At 32.8% G+C, this 24,833-nt stretch overlaps 1 protein-coding gene across 2 annotated transcripts; it reads right to left on the bottom strand.

The window, feature by feature from the left end:
* On the bottom strand, window positions 1–24,091 carry LOC130445677 (protein yellow). 2 transcript variants are annotated; one of them, XM_056781480.1, is made up of 4 exons: window positions 16,251–18,307; window positions 8,252–8,524; window positions 5,362–5,801; window positions 1–2,410 (listed from the first exon to the last, which is right to left on the bottom strand). In XM_056781480.1, the coding sequence occupies exons 2-4, from the start codon at window positions 8,511–8,513 to the stop codon at window positions 1,721–1,723; spliced, it is 1,392 nt and encodes a 463-aa protein (XP_056637458.1). In that variant the 5' UTR covers window positions 8,514–8,524; window positions 16,251–18,307; the 3' UTR covers window positions 1–1,720. The 2 variants fall into 2 exon arrangements, with proteins under 2 accessions (XP_056637458.1, XP_056637459.1); XM_056781481.1 differs by lacking the exon at window positions 16,251–18,307 and adding an exon at window positions 23,806–24,091 and having other exon boundaries at window positions 8–2,410.
* Window positions 24,092–24,833: the final 742 nt, after the last annotated feature.

The raw sequence follows: 24,833 nt of genomic DNA on the forward strand, positions 1-24,833 counted from the left end.
CAAATTTTCATAAATTTTAATTCATAGTAACAATTTTTATAAACATTTTGTGGCACATAAATAATATTTAATAAACATAAAAGTTTGAGCGATTTTTATAAAATAAATAAATCTTCACTCAACAAATAAATAAAAGTTGATCGTTTCATAGATTCTAAAAAATTATGGTACAAGCACATAGCAAATGTTTAAACTGTAAAAAAATTATTTACGAAATTAGTTTTATATAAAACCAAATTATTCGTGTTGTAAGTTCAAATGTTTAGAGCTGCTTCAACCTTTAATACTTTTTCTAGTTCAGCCTGTAAGAACAAAAGATCGAAATCTTTCGATAAAGACTGAAATAAGTCGAAACATCAATATTTTTAACTTTTTCAAAAACTAATTTTCAATTACAAAACACCTAAAGGCAATACGAGGTCTGGCTATTGAATAACGAGACTCGCTACGAAAAAGGGTTTTATTATAAAAATTATTCTACATTCAAATGCTGGAAGGCTTCTTTCAACAATTTATAGCACCTAGTCGGAGCTTTTTTCAAATTTAACGAGAAATTTGAGATTGATACGTGTTTTACGACGTGCATAGACAAGACATCTAGACACCCGTCTAGGGCGCCCTCTAGACGCGCAGTCTCGTTATTTAATAGCCAGACCTCGTACATTTTGATGAAAAGTAAAATAGTCGAAATGTCAATCTTTTTACCTCATTCAAAAACTAATTATCAATTAGAATAATCATAAAATCAACAATAAACAAATAGAAAAATTAATTATTACCTCGACTGCACCATACAATTGATCACTGGAGTTTCGAAATACTGTAATTGGACAAACTGTTACCGCAGATCTTTATTGGAAACAATTAGATCTAGTCCAACAACATACTGCACAAGACGAACCTTAACCTTTACCCTTCATTATTCGCGCAAAAAATCTGTAGGTTTATTATACACACTAATCTTTAGATGTTCCCTATTCTCTACTACCAAGAAATTGCTGCGCTATTTCAAAAAGTACAGATACTAAGATTCAGAAGCGCAGAGACCGTTTAGCGAATAATCTGAAAGGAAAATCGGTTTCACATAATTGAATTCAATTGCGTGCAAAATAGATTTGAGACCAAATTTAGATTTATCCGATGACATAGAAGAGTCAAAAAAATTTGAGATAGAAATGCGATTCCGAAACTGATCATTAAAATCGTGGAATTGCAGATAGTGAAACTGAAATTGCAGTCAGAGGGATATGACTAACATGATGGTTACCATAATACCGATCTGCATAATCTTTCGTCTAATCAGGAGACAATTTTGGAGCAATCATATGATGAACAAAGATGATTGCGAAGAGACTGATAATCACGAGGATGATATGAATGAAATTCTAGACTATGACGTTTCGATTGGTACTGCAGACAATAAATTCTCAGCACCTGGTTTCCACCGTGTTCGAATGAGAGCTATGAGATACAAGCAAATTATTGTAGCATGTAGCTTTTCAAAATGGTATAGAAGGGCCCTAACAAAATAAAAACTGAGGATCTAGCTATGAAAACAGGAAAAGGAAATATACAAAATCCGTAGAAATCGACCTGCAACGATCGAATATAAATATATAAATGGGACGAATGGCAAAGCTGTTGGATTATGTACAATTGTAAATGGTTGAACGTCATTTCCGAACAATTTTCGTCAAGTCCAAACACATTGTTTAAGTACCTACCTAATAGATATTAAAATTAAAATAACTAACGTCAACAAAACGGATTCGCTTCTTGAGAAAAAACCAGTGTTTGTTCTACTACCTCGGTTGGTGTTATTACCTGTTATATTCAATTTTGATTTATTAGCTAATGTGATATTTTTCATTATATGGTGATCGATTTTAAATGTCGAATCGCACGTAGTACCAGTTATAGCTTCTTTAACAGAAGATTTCAAAATCCTGAAATTATATTCTCGATAATTCAGATGTTTATACATAAATATGGGAAGTTTATCGGAAAGAACCCATATGGTGTCATTAGCGTCTACTTTAATATCATTAGGAAACACCATGAGTTCATTGCTCATGAACACCCTGCCTTGAGATTCCATTGTGTAATTTTTAAGGGAAGTTCTCCAACAAGCGACAGCGTTTAGATTGATTAATGCGTAAAATAAAACTCCGGTCTTCTTGTGTAAAAATGATACACCACTTTGTGCTTTAGGTCCTCTAGAACCAAGTAGTTTGAATTCTCCGAAGATAGCTGTCGAGTTTTTAACTAATTCTTCGTTCGTTAATATTTTCGTGCTCACTTTGAATTCGTTAAAACTGGTCATTGGATGGAAGTACAGGGTGCTGTATCCTTCAGAGTCTTTTTCAGAAAGGGCTAGACCGAATAATCCGTCTTCCCATTGGAAAGATATCTGAAAACAAATAATTTCCATTATTGTAAGAGTCGTATATAGAATTTTTCGTTAACTAAGAAAGCGACTAGCCTCCAGTTATTATACGAGATGCAATAGAATAGACTCAAAAATTGGTAGAAACTCTAAAAACATTTAATTTTACAAAGAAATATATCTGTGACCAAATTGTTAAGGGATCAGATCACGAAGTATCTCTTCTTCCATAAATTATTGTATTTTCAATTCTATCGAATTGATAAATACGAAAATTTAAAATGTAACCACTGAAAACTGGAGCAACTGTATTCAAGACGTGGAAAAAATTGAGAGCTCATATAGATGTACATACAATGGATTCCGGGACACACTGATTAGAACGGGGGTAGACAAACCCTTTATAGGACCTGATTCCTTCTGTGGGATCAGTTACAATAGAAAAACATTAAAAAAGAAGGTAGATAAAAACGAAACCAACAACCTACAAAGGCTGAGACAGGCAAAGATTATTCTGGGAAACTCTAACCAGAGTAGATCAGCTGATGTATTCTTCAAAACTAACAGGAGTTCTATCTGGGCACCGTCGCTTTAATGGACATCACATTCCCTTGAAGTGTGAGGCACTACACATGGGAGCAGTTAAAATAGAAGACTAAGATCTCTGGCAGTTATAGCCAACTATAGACTTTTTAAAACAGATCATTGGGTTTCCAAGTATCGCAGCAAGAAAGGAGGACAAAAGAGATCTTTTGGGTCCCTGTGTATTATACCCCAATATTTACGTACATACATAGATGTATGTATAATGTTTATTTATATATTAATATAATAATTTACGACTTTTAAGTTTTATCGAGATAAATTGTAATGCTAGAGTTAATTTATCCAAAACAACCCTTTTCACAGCGGTCATCATCATCAATTACTTATTTATTATTATTAACTCTAACCTCATTAAGTTATCGTTGCTATTAATTTGTCTATGTTTAGTCTGTCTTTCAGTTTTATAGATTCCACTCCAATCCCATTAAAGTATCGTCTAATTGTTACTTTAATTTATTAAATCCTCAGTTTGCTAAATAAATAGTTTTTGAAAAGCAAGTTGGTGACTTGAGTTATTTAATTTAAGCTATTACTTAAGTGGTTGCTAGAACAAACACGTCCCGACTGAACGCATAAGCCATCAAATGTTTCGAGAAAATGCTTGCGTGCACGTAGCTCAAAATTAAATGATGTTTAAATTCATTTTTGAAATATAAATTATAAAAATATTACTTGATACGAAGCGTATAACTAGCACCCCCTATAAGAGGCAGGCAAAAATAAATTCCAGCTTCCAAAACATATTCTTATCGAATTTCTTTACAATGTTGCTTGTAGTTTTGGCAAAATCGTGAAAATTGTTTATCTGTTTATCTTAAATACGGATGGTTTTTCGAAATTTACATTTAAAATCATCTCTCAATTTACTATTTATTCTACACAAGGTCCCTTTTTTTTAAACAAACTGTATATCTTTCAGTATCCGTTATGTATAAACATTTTACGTCATGAAGTTTTTTTAAATTGATTTGATTTACAAATTTTCTAGTTTTACCTTGTTTGCATTATGTAAAGGCCATTACACACGATTTACACACAAAATTTTATCAAAATACAGAAATTTAATGGTAATAATTCAATTCCTTATAAAATATATTATGTATTTATCAACATTTTGAACATGAATCAAGATTAGAATAAATTAACAAAACAACAGACGAATTTGTGTTGTTAAATTTGTCAAATCTACTCTTCGGCGTGTATAAATGCCACCTAAAAATAATTATTAGTACATAAGTAGAGAAAAATAACAAATGGCGTCAGCGCGACTTGAACCTGGAACCTCCCGCTTGTGAGCTTCGTACTTTAGCCACGACACAACCTTAATAATACGTTTGTTTACGCACTAGTGATTAAAATATGTTTCTTACGCACCCAAAAGTGTGTTTTTATGCACAGTAGTAGAAAAGGCAAAGCATAATGAGAAAATTCCGAAGCTCGTATAACAAGAGCACAACCAATTTCTGGAATTAATGTATTAAAAGGATATTTTTGTGTACTAATCTAATTAATTAATTTCACAATCTATGATTATTAGTACAAAAAGCCAATAAGAAGCAAATATCTTGGTATATAATAATCCAGTCAATTTAAACATTCAAAGTTACATAAATTCCCATCAAGCTGAAAATCAGTAAAATTGTTTGAAACACAATTGAACATAGAATTTGAATGTTCCCAATCGTTCCCGTGTACGGAAAAAAGTTTTATTCGAAGTCAAAGGTCAAAAAATGAGTTTTTCGCAATTTTCAGCACAACGGTGAGTTTTATCGTCAAAATACCTTAAACAAAAACTGTAGATCATAAAATTATCTACAAAAAACGTATCTATACTTTTTTTCCTACAAGCCACCGTTTCTGAGATATAATGATTCAAATAATTGTAAAAATTGTATTTAATGGTTTCACCAATATATTTTCAGCAGTAAACTTTTCTTAAAACATTGAAATGAGCCGAGACTTGTTGTGAGTATTTGTAAGACATTTCTGTTGACTGGTTGGAACTGTTATAAGTTCATTAAATAAATTATCAATTGACGAAGATGTTGCTAAAGTTTAACGATGCTGTTCTGCAGTTCTGATAACTTTTAAAACTATTTGAATCATTATATCTCAGAATCGGTAACTCGTAGGAGAAAAAGTATTGGTACATTTTTTGTAGATAATTTCATGATCTACAATTTTTGTCTGAAGTGTTTTTATGGTAAAACTTACCGTTTTACTGATAATCGAGAAAAACTGTAATGGGAAACATTCAAATTTTATTTTTAATTGCATTTTAAACAATTTTGATGGGAATTTATGTAGCTTCACTCTTATTTTTTGGTCTAATTGACCGGACTATAAGTTCATTCAAAAATTTTACTCACCCCTGAAACGTTCATTTTCCCTGCTAAAGGATCGATGTTGAAGTAGTGATGTTGTATCATCCAAGATTTATTTTGTTTATAATCGTAAACCACTAAAGCTGGATGTCCTAAATCTGCCAAATACGTAAAACTGTCATCACAATTTTTTTCGTCTACCGCAATATTTGCAAAAAAACTATCCTCGGTATGCCATTGATCTTTAGGTATTTCGTAAGTGCGGATAAGCTTGTCTGTTGTTAAATCAAAAATCAAAAGTTTTGGCGTTACTTTCTTAGCTATTGTTTGATCCAACATATTTTTATAACCTGAATCTATGACCCATAAACGACCGCAGCTGTCGGCTCGTATCCTGAAAGCTGATACTATACCAGGAATTTCAACGTCTTGATTATGTGTTTCCCAGTCTGGATACGGACGAAGCAATGGAGAAACTGGATTATCTATTTTCAAAATAGGAAAAAATTATATATTAATGTGCTAAGAAAACAACAAGGAATATTATTAATGTTCATAAAGAGGGAAAAAAAATTTTTTAATTTTCTTAAAGTATTTATAATGTATTAGAACTTTGATAATATTTTTCACTTATACACGACGACTTAAAACTATCTGTATATGGCAAAATACTTATAGTACAATCATGAAAATTTCTACACTTTCGAATTATTTTTTACGAAAATTCCCTTAAAGATATGAAAATGTTTTCTATTCGATTGCTTTTAGTAAGGTCAGATGTATTTGAATCTATGTCGAAAAATTTTTCATTTTTTACAGTGTGTGTAAAAAGTGTTCAAAGCTTAATTTTATAAATATCAAATTTCTTTATTTTTTCAAATATAACCACCCGGTTTTTTCTATTTTAATGCATTCAGGGGTAAAAAAAGGCACATTCATTTTTCTGTATGTTTTCTGTAAAGTTTTAGATAAAACAAATCAAATCCTATTCCAACTTTTAGTCGTTTACAGAAAACATTTGATATCTGGATAACGGTGAGGTTTAGGTATAGGAAAGTATACATGAATTTGCCTTATTTTTTACTCCTGAATCCATTAAAATAGAAAAAACCGGGTGGTTATATTCAAAAAAATAAAGAAATTTGATATTTATAAAGTTAAGCTTTGAACACTTTTTATACACACCCTGTATAAAATGAAAAATTTTTCGACATAGATTCAAATACTGATTTTGCTTAAAGCAACCAAACAGAAACCATTTCCATATCTTTAAGGATATTCTTTTAAAAAAATAATTTATAAGGGTCTGCAAAGTTCAAATTTTTTACAAAAAAACTAATAACTCAAAAAGTATGCATTTTTCGAAAAAGTTTTTAAGCAAAAGTATACTAAAATTTTACGTAGATTTAAAAAATGTATTAATATACAGGGTATTCTATTTAAAATAACAAAGTTACCGTCGACTTTCAGGCCAACCGGAAATCGTTCATCTTTGAAAATATTTTGGTTAAAAAGATCGTATCCGAAAACCCAAACGTAGAAATTTTCATGATTTTACTATAAGTATTTTGCCATATACAGATAGTTTTAGCTCGTCGTGGGACACCCTGTATACGATAATTGCATTAACCGCTTCTCCAGGTGTAGAAAAACTTTGACATCGCAATTTATTGTTGATCTGTGGGAATAAAAACAAATCGTTCGGTGCCAAACAAGGACTGTACGGTTGATGATTCATAAATTCGATGCTTTGACTTTTCAAAAACGTTTTTATTTGAACTCATGTGTGAGATCTCGTATTGTCGTGGTAGAGAATGATTCAATATTGACCGTTCTAAGTTGCTCTAATGGAAAAATAATTCCGAAAAATCAGGCGATCATTTTCTTCAAAATGCTTCGAGCGCGAACACCTTGTTGGATTCGGCTCGCCTTGGAAGACCTATACAGTCGAATGTTAATTAATTTCGGGTTCATAAGCATAATTTTATTAAATTATGCGCGAACCAAATATTTTTACAGCATAACTTAAAATCTTCGCGATTTGATTCCATTTTTTGACCAAGATGAATGTTTCAATTATTTATAAGCAATTCAAATACCAGTCGTATGACAACACGTTCTGAGTACGATTACTTTCAATCCTAATCCAAGTAGCAGCCCTCGTATTTAATCATATTCTATGAAAATTTTGCTTGAAACTATTAGCGACCCCATTCTGGAAGACTTAAAGTTCATCAGAAATCAAACGAAGTTGAAGTTTAGCATCTTTCTTCTACACGAACCTAAATGCTATCAAAAAAATTGAAGTCATCATGTATTTTTCCAAATAAAATTACTTATATCGAATAAATATATTTTTAAATAATTGCGTGTTTTTGATTGGTGTAAAATCCACCAAATTGTGCGTGCAAATAATCGAATTATCATTCGGATGATTGTCGAAGCTGTAAACGCCGATAAAGAAACGATTATAAAAATTTTTCACGAGGAATTACACATGACAAAAGTCTGTGCGAAGTTGTTGCCAAAAATTTTGACTCCTGACCAAAAGCTCTTGGGTCAACGGGTCTGCTCAGATTTCCTTGAAAGATTAGATTGGATTTTTCCTAATTTTCAGCTGTGATTCCTGTGTTAACAATATCGTCAACGATTTCATCCGTGGTAACACTGCAACTGTCTCTTCGGCATCCTCTCCCATCGTTCTACAAGCATATCTAGTTCATAATTTCTTTTTAGCTCTATATTTTCCACCATTAGGTGTCGTGAATCCAGGAGAGTACCTCCCAACAGCTCATTTCAATCACCATTTTCCCTAAATAGTCTTAGTAACCTCTCTATTCACTAGATTAATCTTCTAATCAAGATTAATTCAAAAATTCATTATTCTTTTAACTTTTTTATCACATCTCTATTTTATATCAACTAAAATAATTACCCGTCATTTTAATGTATGTTAACGACGCAGCCACTCCTTCTTTCCACCTTGGTAATGTAATAAATATCCTATCTCCGTATACTTCTAATCCTAAAGGTAAATTATTTTCTGGAATATATTGTCTTTTGTTTGTAGCATCCCATTTCGCTTCGGGACTTGGAAAATCATAATCGATTTGCTTCCATTGAAAAGCCACTTTCAAACTGTCAATCGCAACTGTATCTTTCAATATACATAGTAATGAAAATACAAGAAAAAACATCTTACTGGAATCTGCAACAGAAGAAAATGTTAAATAAGATTCAGTATTTTAGTATTTTTAATACAAATATCATTAATTTTATCCCAATCATTTATTGCTAGGGTTATCTATTATCAATAATTTTATGTCAACAATTTGCTAATTGTACTTTTCTCTGTCAACTAAAGAATTGAAAAAAAATATACACTCGTAGAACCAAGAACAAAAAGCAGTATAAAGTCGGAAACTGGAAAATGGAAATTTGAAGATACTATAGATAAAAAATACATTAGTATGATCTACAAACAGGATACAACGATCTATCTCCAAATCCAACAATCTTCAATAAAGTGATTGATGATGGATGGAATCAAGATTGGTAAAATATATGACCGAGAGAACAGAAGTATCTGGATGATCATTCAAAGATATAAACAAGGGGACTGCACGATTATGCAACGCAATTTGGACATAGTTCTTAGGACACAGGATACAACGACCTATTTCCAAATCCAACAATCTTCAATAAAGTGATTGATGATGGATGGATGCAAGATTGGAAATAGATATAGCCGAGAGGATTGAAACATCTGGACGATTATACAATGATATAGATTTGGACACAGTTTTTATGACACAGGATACAACGATCTATCACCAAATCCAAGAATCGTCAATAAATTGATTGATGATGGATGGATGCACGATTGGAAATAGATATAGCCGAGAGGATTGAAACGTCTGGACGATTATACAATGATATAGATTTGGACACAGTTTTTATGACACAGGATACAACGATCTATCACCAAATCCAAGAATCGTCAATAAATTGATTGATGATGGATGGAATCAAGATTGGTAAAATATATGACCGAGAGAACAGAAGCATCTGGATGATCATTCAAAGATATAAACAAGAGGATGAACGATTATGCAAAGCAATTTGGACACAGTTTTTATGACACAGGATACAACGATCTATCACCAAATCCAAGAATCGTCAATAAATTGATTGATGATGGATGGATGCACGATTGGAAATAGATATAGCCGAGAGGATTGAAACGTCTGGACGATTATACAATGATATAGATTTGGACACAGTTTTTATGACACAGGATACAACGATCTATCACCAAATCCAAGAATCGTCAATAAATTGATTGATGATGGATGGAATCAAGATTGGTAAAATATATGACCGAGAGAACAGAAGCATCTGGATGATCATTCAAAGATATAAACAAGAGGATGAACGATTATGCAAAGCAATTTGGACACAGTTTTTATGACACAGGATACAACGATCTATCACCAAATCCAAGAATCGTCAATAAATTGATTGATGATGGATGGATGCACGATTGGAAATAGATATAGCCGAGAGGATTGAAACGTCTGGACGATTATACAATGATATAGATTTGGACACAGTTTTTATGACACAGGATACAACGATCTATCACCAAATCCAAGAATCGTCAATAAATTGATTGATGATGGATGGAATCAAGATTGGTAAAATATATGACCGAGAGAACAGAAGCATCTGGATGATCATTCAAAGATATAAACAAGAGGATGAACGATTATGCAAAGCAATTTGGACACAGTTTTTATGACACAGGATACAACGATCTATCACCAAATCCAAGAATCGTCAATAAATTGATTGATGATGGATGGATGCACGATTGGAAATAGATATAGCCGAGAGGATTGAAACGTCTGGACGATTATACAATGATATAGATTTGGACACAGTTTTTATGACACAGGATACAACGATCTATCACCAAATCCAAGAATCGTCAATAAATTGATTGATGATGGATGGAATCAAGATTGGTAAAATATATGACCGAGAGAACAGAAGCATCTGGATGATCATTCAAAGATATAAACAAGAGGATGAACGATTATGCAACGCAATTTGGACACAGTTCTTAGGACACAGGATACAACGATCTATCTCTAAATCCAAGAATCGTCAATGAAGTAATTGATGATGGATGGATGCAAGATTGGAAAAAGATATTTATCCACATTCTCTCGAAGTGTGAAACACTAAGGAACTGTCAAAATTACAGAGCATCTAATTTTAGAATTTGGCACTTAATTAACACGTAAAAAGCTTCTAATTTGGCTAAATACAATTAAGAATAGAACTATTAATTTTAATTAATAGTCGATCTAACAAAGTGCTGTTTGAATAGTGAAGTAATTTGTTTATTAAAATAGGCATTTATACGTGGAATACTATCAGCAGAGTCAATTAAGTCAAGTCGATAAATAAAATAAACAATTTTATTTATTATTTATGATAATGAATTTGTAATTAAATTCAAATATTCAAAACATTCTAAGAAATAGACATACGCATTGATATGTTAAAATTAACATCAGAAATTCCCGTTGGTTGAGTGCTAGTTATTATACAAATTATTTCTTTATCTTGAATTATCAACCATTTGGTTTGATAGGAATAAGCCTTCACCAGATGCCAAATAATAATGAAATAAGTCAATACAGGAAACAAAATGATAAAATTAGTTACACTTTTATGGGTAAATATAAAAAAATTGTTTTCTTATAGATATTTTTAGATATAAATTTAAAAAAAACTAAATATTGTGTTTACAAAAACATATCATGTACAAAATACCAAAACATGTAATTAACAATCAAACAATAATCTCGGGTTTTCTAAAATCGTGTCTTATCACAGAAATTGCAAAAACAGTTGAATTATGGCATATAAAAAGACAATAATTGGGAACGAAAAGATTTTAGATATTTAACTATTTTTTTGTAAATACATCCAAATGTTTGATTGTCTTTAATATCAGGTTATTTACGTTTTTTCAATAAGAATTTTAATCCAAAAAAACACGAAACTAGAAATTTATAAATCGATCATTAGACCAAAATAACACACGACAACTAAGTTGCAATTTCTGGAACACACTGTTTAAAATCACCACTACATCAACACGATCTGACGCGCGTTTCGATAACCAAGTTATCGTCTTCAGAGACTAAAGGTTTTTGACCTTTTAGTACCTAAAAACAAACGCACTGTGGAATTTAATGCCGGATTCAATCTCTACAACTGAAAATACATGAACTAAGTCCAAAAATCGCTGGTAAACTTAGGGATTACCATAAAAATCACGAGAAATAACCACAATTTCTGTAATTTAAAAAATAAATGAGAGTAATAGACTAAACAGATAACATTGTTTACACTACGACTACACCAACGCTCTTAATTACACGATCTGACGCGCCTTTAGATGACCAAGTTATCGTCTTCAGTTTGTTTTCAATCTCTGTTCAGTAGAAATGTCACCAACGGTTGCAGGAATTCCGTCTTAGTGGTAACAAACCAATCCTGAGTTCAGGGTCAAATTAATGCATCTAAATGTTCTTGTCTTTAGGTCCCTTCTGTTTTAAAATTAGTTTTTTCAATAATTTTTGGAAGATTAAATTTTCACGTGTCGACTTTTCTTTAAGTCTTTATCAAAATATGATATTGACACTGACAATTTACGTATTTATATTGATCAATCACCTACATCATAAACATCAAAATAAGTAGAAAATCAAAATAGAAAATGTTCTAATAAAAAAAATAATTTTTCCTTAGTCCTTACATCTTAAGTATATAGCAGTACTTAATCAATCAAATTATTTGTTATTTATTAGAATTTACAAAAGGAAGGACACACCTTCCATGATTTTGAATGGGTATTCCATTCGATTTTCTCTGACTAAACTCTCGGTAAACGAAACAGAAAAAACTGGGCCCCTTTAATTAAAGAAGAGAGCGTTATGTTGCCTTTGATTTTTCTCGAGTATATACGGGTGTTCTGGGTGCAAAAATTCGAGAGTTTTTAAGTTGTAAGCCTTCAAAGTTGCAAAATCATAACTTAAGTATATTTTCTAAATTATACATTCAATTATTATGAATTTATAATGGATGATTACGTATGTCCATGTAGCCGAAATAAATAATTCTACACTACTATATAAAGACCAGGGGCGGCTCATATCCAATGGTTAACAATCCCTAAAATTTACAGGGACAACCTGTACAATCTGGAGATAACAGATTTTTCAACAGAAAGATACTCTTTGTTTACGAGATATGTAGATTCTTAGATCGTTGTACATGCCAAAGAAACCGTTCGCCATAAAGAAACATTCTGAAAAAAAGTACCAGAAATTGTAATTATTTATTGGAAATACTTACAAGAGGTATTAAAAATAATCGATCATTTCTAATTAAACTACATACATACAGAAAAAATTGAAATGTAGAAACGAGGGATCGTATGAGAAATTTTTTCTTGTCGCAGCATTACTTTTTACTCAAACCAAATTTTTTTAATAAAATCCCGGAACACCCTGTATAGTGTGCCGAATGATGTTTACGAACAAAGGGACATACGTCACGGGGGCACTACCGAACCTCGATGATAGTGATGGTTTTGAATTGTTGCGTTATGTCCCGGAAATACGCATTCTGTGAAATTACAGATATCTGATGATTAATCTAGTATATCCGGTCGTAGTGTAAACTGCGAATGACGAAGTAATCCTTTTAGCGGAAGTGGTTTAAATTTCTAACAATTATAATTGCATAAAATTTCCGTCACCACAAGAAACGCATATAAAGAACACGGAAATTGAAACGTAATACATAGTTCAAATACTAATTTTCTTTAAGATTTATTCAACTAACATGATGACAATGATTTACTCTGTTTTGACGTAACTACTTCTTAAAGTACGTACGCTACAACAATTGTGAGTCTAGTCTGAGCGATGGAGTTCCTCAGGGTTCAGTGTTTCAGTTTTCAATAAACGATTTACCAGCGTCTCTCAAATGTTGATTAGTTTCGATCCTACATTCCTATCTAGGATCTAAAGGTAGCTAAATCTAGCTAAATCCCACTGCAGGGACTTCTTTAAAAGATCAAAAAACTTTCTTCCTTTTTTATTTACCTTGGAATCCATTTGCCTAATTCGTAAAGACGTTTCTTCACGTTCAGAATTAGTTAAGGGCTCAATATTATACAATGCAAAAAAAGCACAATCACTTGCCAATTGAAATCAAATCGATATTTTCCCGCATTCCGCAATAATCTGAGGACATATTAACTGGATAGTGCCTTATTTGTATATTTATTTAGTTATTTTTATGTTTGTTTTTAGTTTTTACAAGCTTTTGTATACAAATCGTAACAATTTTTTTGACAATAAAGCAAAAACGTTAAGTTCTACAAAACGAGGTACCAAAGGGAAATATATAAAGTTGTTGGGTATCACATTAGGTCCCAGAATCAATTGGGAAGATAATAGACTCACTATGCTCAAACATTTCAACACAGCTTTTTGGAACGAGACAATTGCGCTCCTCCGCAGTTATTGCGTCGTGAGCACGATTTATACTCATCTGGCTTATCGTATCTTTCTATAGAGCAAATCTAGCAGAATTCAAAAGGTTTTTACTTTTCATAAAAGTGCTTTACGTATATATTTGAAACACTTCCATGTAGATAACTTGGCGTTAGACTGATTTGCGTCCTGATATGCAGTTGGAGACTACATGTCTTTTAATTTTGATGAAATGAAATTGATGGAAATATCGCAGTATTTATATTGTCAATAAATCGTATCGTATTGGAAAGATGGGAATCCCAGAAAAATTTTTGACAGGAATTGTACAACAGTTATATAACAAAAAATCTTCGACAAAACTCTCACTGTAGTGAGATATTTAGAATAAAGAAGGAGAATTCCTACCACAATTTGTTAATTTGTTTTCACTTTCAACAAGATGGTGGGATCATCAAGACCATAATGGTAAATGTTAACTTCTCCTAGAGTCATCAGAAATGTTCTAAATGCATTTTAATCTTCTTTGGGATATTTTCCAATAATAAATTAAATGGATAGAATGAACACTTGGAAAATTGTGTAACTTCTGAAAACATAGAAGCAGAAAGAGATGAAAAACAATCAGAAAGAGGAGGGGCAAGCATAATACGAGAAGAGGCAAATAGAGATATAGAAATTGAGGTACTAACGTCATTAGAAAATATGAAAATATGAAAACATCCCGAATCGATTATATAAACGCGGATATGGTGAAGTAGTTAGAAAATAAGGATGATGAACATGAAAAAAACATTGAAACGATTACAAAAACTGTACTACCATTCACGTTATTGGATATTCATTATTAGAAGAAACGTACACAACAGACAAGGACAATGGAATTTTTTTGCAACTTTCAATTTAAAAAAACCGTCGAGAAAAAAACAGAAACGAAATTTGGGGAATAACGAAGAATCCAGAAGTAAACAATTGATGAACGTCGAGGAAAAAACAGAAACGAAATCTGGGAAATAACAAAGAATCCAGAAAAGAACAAAAAATTGATGAACATAGATAATAATATAGAAGAAAACATAGAATGTGGTACGAGTTATAGAAAAGATTAGAAGTAAGTTTGTAACTGACAGAGAAGAAAGATGTAGTACAAAAATGCTTGTAAATCCTACTATTATTTGTGTTAATCGTAGACGAAATAGCTAAAAAGATTAATGAATGAAGAAAGGAAGAAAGAAAACACAAATGAAGAGCAAAACACCAGAATGAAGAAATGGAGTAATGGAATGGAGTAATACAATGAAGAGCTGAAGAAAAACGTTAACAAACTAAAGTATTTAGGACAATTATAACACGAAATGGAAAAATTTAAAGAAGAGTATTGTTTAGCAAAAAATATAAAACATACTATTACCAATGCAGATCTATGATTGCGAATACACTACACTCGAAATGAATATAACTAAAGAAGACAAATTAGGAAGTAGTAAGCATTTAAAGAAAATAAAATTTTATATCCGTTTGAACTAATTGTCAATTCCTGTTGAGTTACCTCCAAAACATTTGATTTGACGCATCAATCGCTTCTTCAAGTTATGAAAAACGTTGACCTCGCAATTTATTTTTGATCTATGGTAAGAAGAAATCGTTGGGTGCCAATCAAAAGCTGTACGCCGAATGACCCATCAATTGGACACTTTCTACCAACAAATGCTGGTGTTCCATTTAGAATTGACGGTTCTATATTGCTCTAATAGAACGGTGACGGCATACTCAGTTGTTTTGTTAGATTTGGCAGGTTCCGAAAAACCCTCACAGTCGATTGTTGTTTCGGGTTCGTATCCGTAGATCCTTGATTCGTTCCGATCTTATTCATGATTTGTTATGATCTTATAGACGTCTCGACACGAGATATTTTTAGCAATTGTCACATTATGCTGTATCCAACGCAAACAAATTTTCGACAGCCAAATGTTCATGCAGCATTGTATGTACGCGGATGAAATTAATACTAAAGTATTCCTTAGTTTCTTGGTATGCAATATCAGTTTACGCATAGCGTCGATGTTTTTTGGCACAACAGCCGATTTTTGACAACATAAGATGGTACTTCATCACCAAAAGTCGAAACGAGTTGATTAATGAATGTTTCAAGTATCTGTAAACAACTCGTATGACAACACGTTCTGAGCACGTTCACCATTAAAAATGTCCATCTTTATCAGTGTTGCCATATCTCTATATTTATAAAATTTAAGTAGCAACCGTCGTACCAACAAATAACTTTCATTATTATTATTATTATTCATAATATAAAGCCATAAAACAAAATTAGTGGTTATAGTTAAAATTTACCTGATAAAACTCAATTTTTTCCGAATGTATTCAATAAAACTAACCGTGGATCACTTTATGGGTGACAAACGCATAAATTATATGCAACAGATTGGAGAATGTTTACTGTTAATTCACACTTAACACATGTCACATATGTATGTAATCTGAAAACTGTACACTTCAAAACAGTACATATAAACATGCGGGAATTATCGTTAAAAGTCGCAATCACTGTAAACTTTAAATATTAATCAACATACAACTCATACTGTTAAATAAACTGGAGATAATAAAAACAATCTACCAACGAAGTGTGGTCAGAAGTTTATTTGTTGAATTTATAAACCATTAAGATGACAACTGTTCAGAGACGGACTTACTTCATAACATTATTTAAATTTTCAGCTTTTGGTAAACAAGATATACTCAAACTATAAATTGAATGTCTATTAAGGTTTTAATCAAATTTCTTAGTTATGGAGGGTACTTCAGAATGACCAACAAGTCATGTTTCAATAAAAGTGGACAATGGAGAAGAATTTAGTTTAAAAAAAGTAGCCCAATTTGATAATTTACAAATAAAAATGTAGATATTCAAGTTAAAATCAACCATCAATTACCCAGATATTAAGGGCACAACAAATTTGGTGACTGGGGAACGTCTGCGGAATGAATGATTACAGATTACCGAAAAAGAAGTTAATAGTAAGAAAAAAGACCAAGGAAGAAATCGTTAGAAAAGGCAGAGATTGATATTAGTTTGTTATAGAACGATAGGAAAAAGGAGCACATGGCAGGATCAAATAGAGAAATTCAGTATAGAGATAACTATGTGAAGAAAAATTGACTAACATAGTTTATGAAATTACTCATTTGAATTGTTATAAAAAATATATTTGTTAATCAGAGACGTCACTAACCAATGGGATTCTCCCTCATAAAAGTGATAGCAAATTTAACCTGACAAATGTTCGCTAGCCTTTGCTCATAGCACCATATATGAGCATTAACCCGGCTTAAGGAGACCCAGAGCTGTCGTCTCTGACCTCACTTAGGCAAATCTCAGCAGGCGTGTCCAAGTCGCGGGCGTGAGCCCGACTCAAAAGAGTCGGTGGCTAAGTTCTACTGGGGACCCAATGTTGCGGGGTATAACGCAATCCCCTACCCAGGGATACGGGTGAAGACCACACCGGCGGAGAAGGCGAAGAAGAAGAACTTCAGCTCGGCGGATCCGGCGCAAGTGGCAACCCTTGCTTCTAGGGTTAATAAAAGAGGAAAGTGGGTAGATAAAACTCATTAGCTGCAGAGAAAGCAATTTATCTAGGAGAAGGCACTCCGATTTAAAACCCTGGTCCTCCAGGGTTGGGGGTTGGGGGTTGAGGCGTCGGGCCAACCCCTCGATACTCGTAAAAACGAATAAAGGTTAAAAATCCCAGTCAAAAGCCTCGGAATAGGAAAAGTAAAAAATTAAGAAGACCAAAGCAACGGAAACGGAAAATGAATTTAGGAACATGGAACGTACAAGGCCTCTCCACCAAAATCAATGAGGTTCTACGAGAAATAAGACAACTAAATATGGATATAGTGGTGCTAACGGAAACAAAGAAGAAAGGACAAGGTTCAGAAAATTTGGGTCATTATGATCACTTCTATTCGGGAATATCTAAGGACAAACGAGCTCAGAAAGGAGTATCTATATTAATTAAGAAAAGTTTAAGAAAATACGTGTCATCATGGGAAGCAGTCAATCAACGAATTATCAAAATAAATATAGCTATTTGCGGAAACAAAACGACAGTCATAGGAACATATGGGGTAAATGAAGACGACACAGTAAGTAACAAAGATGACTATTTTGAATGTTTGTCCGAAGAAATTTCTAAAGTAGGCACCTCAAGAGAGGTAATTATCCTAGGAGACCTAAATGCAAGAACAGGCAAGAAAATAGACGAACAGATAGTAGGAAGATTCGGGGAAGAAGTAACAAATGATAATGGAAACAGACTTATTACATTATGCCAACAAAATACATTAAAAATACTGAATGGCTTCTTCCAACACAAAATGATACATAAATACACATGGGTACAGCAAACACGGGACTTAAGATCTATTATAGACTATATAATAATAAGACAAAACACAAAAATTAGAATACAGGATGTTAAAGTACAAAGAGGGACAAACTGTGGCAGCGACCACTTCTTACTTAGAACAAAAATTTTACCTTTCATGCAGATAAATAAAATAGAAAAACAGCAACAAAAAAAAGCATTTGAAATAAAAATTAATAGATTCAATCTAAATAGCTTACAAGAGGAAAGTGTAAAGAACTTATATCAAAAACGTCTAGATGGAAAACTGGTACAGGAAAATTTTGACAATCCGGAACAACACTACAGCTTTATCAAAAGAAGCATGATTGCTGCAGCGGAAGAAGCCCTGGGAAGATCCGATAACACTAGAAGACCAAGAACGTACTGGTGGGACAAGGAAATTGAGGATCTCATAAACGATAAGAAAGTAAAGTTCTCCAAGTTTCTATGCACGAAAAATGATAATGATAAAAGAAATTTTAAAGAAGCACAGACAAAAGTAAGAAAAGCTATAACAAAAAAGAAAAACGAGACATGGGAAAATACCTGTACTCAAATAAACACCTACCTAGGAGGCAGCAGAAACACAGAAAGTTGGAAAACCTTAAAATCTCTTCGAGAAGATAGATCAAATAATCTTATATCGCCAATAACATTAGAAAAATGGGATGAGTACTTCTCTAAATTGTTTACAGAAACAAGACCAGAGTTCAAAAATCAAAAACAGGACAATATAAACATCATCACATCTCCGCTTAGAATTACAATTAAAGAAGTAAAAGACGTTTGTCAGTCACTAAAGAATCGAAAATCTCCAGGCCCGGGTCAAATAGCACCAGAGTTAATTAAAAATGGCACGGAAAAACTTTTTTCTCATCTGCAAATGCTTTTCCAGAAGTGTATAAATGGTGAAGCGCTACCCCAAGAGTGGAAAACATCTTATATGACTACCGTATATAAAAAAGGGGACAGAGAAAATTGCGACAACTACCGGGGACTTACAGTGCTGTGTACACTATCCAGAATTTATGGAAAAATCATAAAAAATAAAATCGAACAGGAATATTGCAACATGGAGGCAGAAGAACAGGCAGGCTTCAGAGCGGGGAGGTCGACTATTGATTATTTATTTACGATTTCGCAAATAATTGATAAGAAAACCGCCAAAAATCAAGAACTCCACCTTTTGTATGTTGACCTTAAAAAAGCATATGACAGCGTACCGCAAACAAAACTATGGGATGCCTTGGAAAGAACAAATATAAATGCGGCCCTAATAAAAGCAGTACAAAAGCTTTATGAAAACAGTAAATCACAAGTAAAAATAGGAAACAAGGTCTCAAAAGGATTCTCCATCAATAAGGGGTTAAAACAAGGATGCTGTCTGTCGCCCACACTCTTCAAGATATACCTGGAACACGCACTAGCACACTGGAAAAGGAAATGTAAGAACATGGGCATTCCACTAATCGATTCCACACTATATACCCTGTGTTTTGCAGATGACCAAATAATCTTGGCACAGGACTACGAAGACTTAGAATATATGACAAGAAAGCTAGTAGAGGAATACAGAAAATGGGGTCTAGAAGTAAATTTTAGTAAAACGGAATATATGTGTATTGGAGGAGAACAACAAAATTTAATACTTGAAGAAACACAACAAAAAATAAGTCATTGTACAAAATATAAATACCTAGGCATGATCATCACTAATGATGGAAGATTAGATGAAGCAATAGCACAAAGAAATAACCAAGGAAGACAAGCAATAAGACAACTAAATAGTATATTGTGGGACAAACAAATATCCAAGGAAAACAAACATCGAATATACAATAGCATAATAAAAAGTATAACAACATATAGTAGCGAAGTCTGGCCTCTGAAAGATAAAACAGTCAAAATGCTTGAAGCCACAGAAATGGATTATTGGAGACGCGCGGCAGGTATATCAAAACTGGAAAAAATAAGAAACGACAAAATCAGGGAGATCATGAAGGGAGATCATGAACACACGATTACGGAAGACATTAGAGTGAATCAGTTAAGATGGTACGGACATGTCCAAAGAATGCCTGAAAACCGCATACCCAAACAAATTTTAAATTGGGCACCACAAGGAAGAAGAAAGAGAGGAAGACCAAGATTAAGTTGGAGAGAAGGTATCGAGAAGGATATTCGAGAGAGAGGATTGGAAGAAGATCTTTGGGAAGATCGAGAAAAATGGAAACTGGGAATAGGAAGACGGCGAAGAACGTTTTAACCCGATTAATATATATAAATGTTCGCTAGCCCAACATATTTTATACATACATTACCATATATAAAATCAGATACTCCGCAACTCTCTGCAGTCTTTGAACAACATAATATAAGAATAGCAACAGACAACACCTCACAATTCATTCTGCTTTAAGTAAAATCAACGTTAGAACATCCACCAATAAATTGACTAACATAGTTTATGAAATTTCTCATTTGAATTGTTATAAAAAATATATTTGTTAATCAGATACGTCACTAACCAATGGGATTCTTCCTCATAAAAGTGATAGCAAATTATACCCTGATAGATGTTCGATTGCCCATCATATGGAGGCAATTCTATGGATTATAATTTTGCTAAAGTTTTAACAACAGAAAATGAAAACTCCTGTTCTTTGAAACAATATATATATTGCCCAAAATGATCAATAAGAAAACTGGTTTAAATAACCTTAGTATAATTTAGGGTATATATTTAGATTTGGAAAAAACAATTTCTATGAAAATTCAACGTCATTTGCAATGGCCTAAACTGTGCAAACTTTTATTTGGAAGGATTCCAATTTCAAAACACAAAGAAATCGCAACAAAAATCAAGAAACTCGATATTTATATCTGTAGCAATTTTGAAGGTTCCAATTTAGGTTCATTAAAGGTAGGATTCCAATTCGTTCATCTTTCCGGGGGTACTCTTAGAAGAAAAGTTTTCAGAATCATCCATAGAAACAATAACTATTTATAGCAGCGATATCTCCTCGCAGGAAACTCGGTTTTTTGCATTTAAGTCCTGTATAGCTATAGAAACGAAAGAAATTTTGGACATTAATAAGAATAAATTAATTAAATTAAACAAAAGTGATTTTTCCCATACAGAATTCCATTTAAATTGCTATAGATAATGTCGTACTTTATTTTAACAATAGCACAGATATTATTATATAACAAGATCAACTATTGTTTTTTTTTCTTGTACAACACTGTATGCTTCTTTAAATGTAAATAAATTGTTGAAGTAGAAAGCTATTTCTTGTTTAATGTATGCCATTTTGTGAAGTAGTATATTAAATAAAAATCGAAGGTAAAATGAATAACCTTGCATAGAAATTGAATTTTTTTACAGTCACGATATGTTGCAAAATATTCTTTAAAGAATATCAATAACAAGGATACGTGAGTAAATTTCATTTTCCTTGGATACTTCCTGTCTCAAAAAATTGTCATAAGGTCATTTTGATGTGTTGATATCGCGTCTGGGTGAATTCTAAGGTTTGAAAATGTAAGAAAAATGGACGTAAAGTAAATTCAAAAGTAAAATTAAGATTAAAAACTATGAAATGTCAGAATGGAAATGAAATTTGATAAATATGTTTAAAGAAGAAGCGATAATTTCATTAATTTTTGTCAAATCTCAAAAATTTGGTTAATTAAGAGTGGTCTCACATCAATTAAGAGAATAAATAGTCTAGATCCACGTATCACGATTCGCATTTCAGTGGGTCATTGATGTTTCTCCAATTAAATAAAATAGTTTATGAAATTAATTATAGGTAAAGAATAATACAAGGTGTGATCCAAATTTTTTTTATTAAAAAGAGATATTATCAAAGCTGGGCTTATCCCCAGACTTAAAGGCTATTAAGTGCACGTTCAAGCTAGTGTAGAAGTGAAAACAAACTCCAGAACTACTCCTAATGTAGCTACCAATCCACCAGAGTGTACCAGTTATTGAGGAAGCAGATAGCCAGGCTATAAAAGTAGAAATCTGTACAGCTTCCCAAGATATCCAGTAACATCATTAAACTGATCATCGACCTTCTGGAAGGTTAAATACCACTTCAAAACTGTAGAATTTGCGGAGGACGACACCAAATTATGCCAGCAAACCATAGAGATTGCACAAGATCTAACCATTTCAACCAAAGGCTTGAGTACCTCGTAGAAGTAATACTAAAACTGTGGGAAGGGGGGGAAATCTCCATAAAAGTTGCTTCCTATGGGAGGAAAAACAATGAGATGCCTAGTCATAGAAAATATATCTTTTTCGTTTATTTGATTCCATTCGTTTGACAGGATATTCCAAAGTTGTAAAGTGGAAGTAGGACATAACTTTGTCCCAAAACAACTCAATCGGCTTGAGATCGGGCGTGTGTGATGGCCGAATTATTACTTTTAGTACTTTCTTCTTTACCAATTCTTTCAAATACTCTTTATATAGGTTCGAGGAATGCTTGCTGGAATATAAATCTCTCTTTTTATATTTTATATGAAATTTTTTCAAAATATTTTCAATTTCTACCAGGTCTCCAGCTGCTCTTCCCCCAAACATCTTAAAAGTATCACCGAGCGTCCGCTATGTTTTACACTCGGGATTACACATGGATTTAGCATTCCAAGATCCTCAAACTTCCCTTCATCACTCCCCAAAACTCTCTCCCACTCTTCATGCATCCATGATTCATGATCTGACCTGCTATCTCTGGTCTTGTGAGTCGCCGATGATGTTTACCGATCAATACAATTCGTTTATCTTTATCGTTTGTGGTTTTTCGAGGCCTCCCTGAACGGTTTCTATCGTCAAAGCTCCTGATGGATCCATATTTTTTCACTTTACAGTCCATGGTACTCTGAGGTATTTTTAATTCAGTGGCAATGGTACAGTTACTTTTGCCTGGGCTAATAAGACTTGCAATTAATGCACGAGTTGCAACGAATAGATCGTTAGTTTCACCCATTTCAAAACTAACAAGTTTGGAATGGGTAAAAACGTAAACAATTCATATACAAAGTTCACAAGAAGATATCTTGGTGCAAAAAGTATAAATCACAGCACGTTCTTGCGTCTCACAGGGCTAATTGGGACTAAACTACAGTCATAAACACCAAAGGAATAATTCACACTTGAAGAATAATAAACAAATCAGCCGGTACCACCAAATTATAACTTGTCGCACATCGACAAATGAAGGACAATATTATTTTCGTATTTTGTAAGACACCAATTCGACCTTCGCGTGATAATATGAAATAGAAATTTATTAAATTATTTTTAAGTGTAAAGTGAACACAAATTTTCGACCGGTAGTCAAATAAAGTCTAAATTATCTAAACAAATTAACCATATTTTCAAAATGTGCTTATCTATATTATAGAATACTCGTTATTCCAATTTAAACAATATAAATAACAGTATGATTAATTAATCCACTTACCTTTTAAGTTTTAAGTACAAGGAAGACGACTACGAACTCAAACTACTTTTTCACATACTAACAAACAGTTGACGATATTGTAAAATAAGAACAAACAAACGAATAAAAATAAATCACCAAGTAGATAATAAACGGTAATAAACCCGACAATTTGTAAATTAGTCCGACGTTTGTCAAGTACTGATTTGATGGTCAGTAAGTCTAAAAGCACAAGGTGTGTGTGTCTTGGAACAGTTGAAACTGACCTTGGTTACTTCTTACGACACACACAAATAAGTATAAAGTGAAAGTGCCAGCGATTGGGGAATAAACGCTGATAGCAAACGCGTCATGGGTATTTACTTTATACAAATTAACATTTTCTTCTTTTTCGTATAATTGGATCGACCGATTTATTAATTAATTAATTAACAAAGTGGGTCCATCAAAACAATACAAAATAAATATTTCGCATTAGTCAAGAAATTTTTATAAAATATAGTCAATTCTCAATGAAAAAGATACATCTTTAGTCTCTAGTCTAGTCTCTAGTCTAGTCTCTAGTCTAGTCTCTAGTCTAGTCTCTAGTCTAGTCTCTAGTCTAGTCTCTAGTCTAGTCTCTAGTCTAGTCTCTAGTCTAGTCTCTAGTCTAGTCTCTAGTCTAGTCTCTAGTCTAGTCTCTAGTCTAGTCTCTAGTCTAGTCTCTAGTCTAGTCTCTAGTCTAGTCTCTAGTCTAGTCTCTAGTCTAGTCTCTAGTCTAGTCTCTAGTCTAGTCTCTAGTCTAGTCTCTAGTCTAGTCTCTAGTCTAGTCTCTAGTCTAGTCTCTAGTCTAGTCTCTAGTCTAGTCTCTAGTCTAGTCTCTAGTCTAGTCTCTAGTCTAGTCTCTAGTCTAGTCTCTAGTCTAGTCTCTAGTCTAGTCTCTAGTCTAGTCTCTAGTCTAGTCTCTAGTCTAGTCTCTAGTCTAGTCTCTAGTCTAGTCTCTAGTCTAGTCTCTAGTCTAGTCTCTAGTCTAGTCTCTAGTCTAGTCTCTAGTCTAGTCTCTAGTCTAG

This window comes from Diorhabda sublineata, chromosome 6 (genome assembly GCF_026230105.1).
Source record: "Diorhabda sublineata isolate icDioSubl1.1 chromosome 6, icDioSubl1.1, whole genome shotgun sequence".
Classification (NCBI taxonomy): Eukaryota; Metazoa; Arthropoda; class Insecta; order Coleoptera; family Chrysomelidae; genus Diorhabda; species Diorhabda sublineata.

Excerpts from the sequence above, each read along its gene's own strand:
- LOC130445677 (XM_056781480.1), bottom strand. The coding sequence starts at position 8,513 with ATGTTTTTTCTTGTATTTTCATTACTATGTATATTGAAAGATACAGTT. Across the intron at positions 5,802-8,251 it reads AACATACATTAAAATGACGG|ATAATCCAGTTTCTCCATTG; the intron begins GTAATTATTTTA and ends TTTTGAAAATAG. Across the intron at positions 2,411-5,361 it reads GGAAAATGAACGTTTCAGGG|ATATCTTTCCAATGGGAAGA; the intron begins GTGAGTAAAATT and ends ATTTGTTTTCAG.